The sequence below is a fragment of the Papaver somniferum genome, chromosome 8 (genome assembly GCF_003573695.1).
Source record: "Papaver somniferum cultivar HN1 chromosome 8, ASM357369v1, whole genome shotgun sequence".
Lineage (NCBI taxonomy): Eukaryota > Viridiplantae > Streptophyta > Magnoliopsida > Ranunculales > Papaveraceae > Papaver > Papaver somniferum.
This window is the reverse complement of record NC_039365.1, coordinates 176,402,270-176,405,419: the sequence shown is the minus strand read 5'-3', so window position 1 is coordinate 176,405,419 and position 3,150 is coordinate 176,402,270. Positions and strand designations below refer to the sequence as shown.

The window sequence follows — 3,150 nt, the reverse complement described above, 5'->3', positions numbered from 1 at the left end:
TTTTTCCTTCAATACCCAACCAGTCTTTAATTCTTTTGGGAGCTACAATATACCTGTTGACAATTCCCCAAGCAACAATGGTGTTTGCAATAATTCTCCTCTCAACGCTGCTAGTTCTAGTCTCGACTCCTCCCAACTTGCTTCTCAGAGTGGTGATGGTACCAGTGCCTCTCTTGGTGGTGGATCTGAATCTACCACTCAGGTAAATCAACCCCTCCCATCTCTTTTAATCGACACTTCTCATAATACCATAAGTCATTTCCCTGTCAATAACATCAACATGATTGCTTGGAACCTTAGGGGTTTTGGTAAAAAATCTGCTAATAAGGAGCTTAGTCTACTGTGTAAGAATTTCAACCCTGATATTATTTTCCTGTCTGAGACCAAAATGAACAAAGACATGGCAGCTAGAAAACTAAGAAATATGGGATTTCCTTGTACCTTTAATGTTCCAAGTGTTGGGAGAAGTGGTGGTCTTGCTCTTGCTTGTAAGAAGGAAGTACACCTCAACATTATATCATCCAGTCTGAGGGGCATCTACGTTACTACTACTGATATAATCCACTCTAAGACCTGCCATATTCATTTCATGTATGGTGAACCTAACAGTAGTCTAAGACAAGCCTTTTGGGAACAACAATGTCAACAAATTAACGTCCCTTTAGATGAACCTGCTTTCTTTATAGAATATTTTAATGCCCTCATAGGAACTGAAGATAAAAATGGTGGCTTAGAAGTACATGACCCTGATTTTGAAAATATTAGAAATTTTTGTTTTGTCTTTAATCTTCATGATCCTGGTTTTTCTCCACCAAGGTTTACTTGGTCTAATATGCAACAAGGTCCTGATTTGATTCTTGAAAGATTAGATAGATGTCTTATTAATCTAAGGCCTATGATAAGCTTGAATGAAATTTTCTTGAAAAAGTCTTAACTAAAATGGGTTTGTCTAACCATTGGGTTAAGCTGATAAATCAGTGTGTCTCTACTGTTTCATATTCTGTCCTTCTTAATGGTAGCCCTACTGGTTTTTTCCAACCTGAGAGAGATCTAAGGCAAGGAGATTCACTCTCTCACTATCTTTATACCATTTGTTTTGAAGCCCTATCTTCTTACATTGATAGCCTTCAAAAAAAGAGGACTTTAGAAGGCATTAAAGTCTGTAAAGAGGCTCCTGAAATGAATCACCTTTTGTTTGCTGATGATTCTCTCTTGTTTTCTAAAGCTACTGAAAAAAATTCATGCCATAAAAGACTATCTCCAAAAGTACTTCCTAGCTTCTGGGCAAGAAATCAACTTTGAAAAATCTGGTTTTTTGTTTAGCAGGAAGATCCCTGAACATAGGAAAGCTATTTTGGCCAATATTTTGGATATCCAAAGCAGAGATTTAGGAGAAAAATATCTTGGAACCCCCACTATTTTCCAAGCTTCTAAAATCCAGACCGATATGGGTATTCTCAAAGCCATTGATGCCAGGATTTCTATCTGGCTTCATAAGCTATTATCTCAAGCTGCTAGAACTACTCTGATCAAGCACATTGTCCAACCTATTCCTCATTTTCAAATGAGAGCTCTTTATATTCCTAAACACCTCTGTAAAAGAATGTATTATCTCCTCTGGAAGTTCTGGTGGGGTGAAACTTTAGATCCCAAGGATAGAAAGTTGCACCTCCTTGGTTGGGATACTTTATGCTCCCTCAAAGCTGAAGGAGGTCTGGGTTCAGAAAGTATGAGTTAAACAACCTATCAATGCTTGCTAGGAATGCCTGGAGAATCTTAGAAAATCCTAATTGCTTATTGGCTACTGTTCTTAAGGCTTAATATTTTCCTAAAACTGATTTTTTGAATGCGAAATGCACTGCCAATTGCTCTTGGACTTGGAAGTGTCTGCATGCCATCAAGGAACTTATAAAATCCTTTATTTACTGGATTATTGGGGATGGTCAATTCATTGACCCATGGTGTGATAAATGGATCCCTTCTTTGGGTTCTGCCACACCCAACCCTCTTGTCCCTCCTGATCCTAGTATTAAAGTTGCTTATTTTATTGACTCCCAAACTAGAAGTTGGGATGTGTCTCGCCTTAACACCCATTTTGACAATGCTTCTGTCCAGAAGATTATCTCCATTCCCTTAAGCCAGTTTTGCACTCCTGATAGGAGGGCTTGGGATCTTTCAAAGAATGGCAAATTTTCTTCTAAATCTGCCTACTTGGGGCTCAGAGGCCTTAGGACTTCCCCTTGTAAAAACCTTTGGAGGTGTATTTGGAAAGTTAGAGTACCCTATATAATTCAAGTCTTTATTTGGAGAGCAGCTAGAAATGCTTTTCCCTCCAGAACTGTCCTTCACACTATAATGCCTATGCATAGTGTGGATTGTCCTAGGTGTTCTGATCCTCAGGAAACTATTATGCATGTTTTAGTCACCTGCCCCTTTGCTAGTAAGGTCTGGTTCATTTCTGAATTCAATATCAACACTCAATTTTTTCAGAACAAATCTTTTATTGATTGGCTTCTCTTCTGGTTAATTGATACTCAGTCTAAACTTCCTGATGATGATCAATGTCTCTTTGTGGCTATCTTATGGTCTCTCTGGACCAGTAGAAATAACCTCATTTTCCAAGGAATTAAGGAGAACTTCACTGTTGTCTTAGCTAGAGCTATGCTTCTCACTAGGAAGTCTAGGAATCCTAATCTGACTATCCCCTACCATGCCTGTCAGTATTTGTGATAAATGGATGCCCCCTCTTTCAGTTGGATTAAATGTAATACTGATGGTGCCTTTGATGTTATCTCTGGAGAAAATGGTGCAAGGTATGTGGTGCGAGACTTCACAAGAAAAGCAACCTTTTGCGCTTCCATAGTCTTTGATGTTCACTCTGCTGAAGAAGCTGAAACAAGAGCCATCTGGGCAGTCTTAAAGAAAGCTGTGGAACAACATCTATCTCAAATCATCATAGAAAGTGATGCTATCTTTAAACACATTCTCTTTTTCTCTACTAAGTTATCTGCTTGTTTTTTTAGTTTTCAACCTAGAGTTTGTAATTCCGTAGCTCATGAGCTTGCTCTGTGGGCTAAAAAAAACAGTTCTACCGTGTACTGGTCTAAACCCCCTGTTTGGATTCTTCCAACAGTTGAGGAGGACCATTAG

The 3,150-nt window shown here is 38.7% G+C and overlaps 1 protein-coding gene across 1 annotated transcript; it reads left to right on the top strand.

The window, feature by feature from the left end:
- Window positions 1–2,733: 2,733 nt before the first annotated feature.
- LOC113306510 lies at window positions 2,734–3,150 on the top strand. Its single transcript, XM_026555440.1, has one exon. The coding sequence runs from the start codon at window positions 2,734–2,736 to the stop codon at window positions 3,148–3,150; it is 417 nt and encodes a 138-aa protein (XP_026411225.1).

Coding starts and splice junctions, on each gene's coding strand:
- LOC113306510 (XM_026555440.1), top strand. CDS start 2,734: ATGGATGCCCCCTCTTTCAGTTGGATTAAATGTAATACTGATGGTGCC.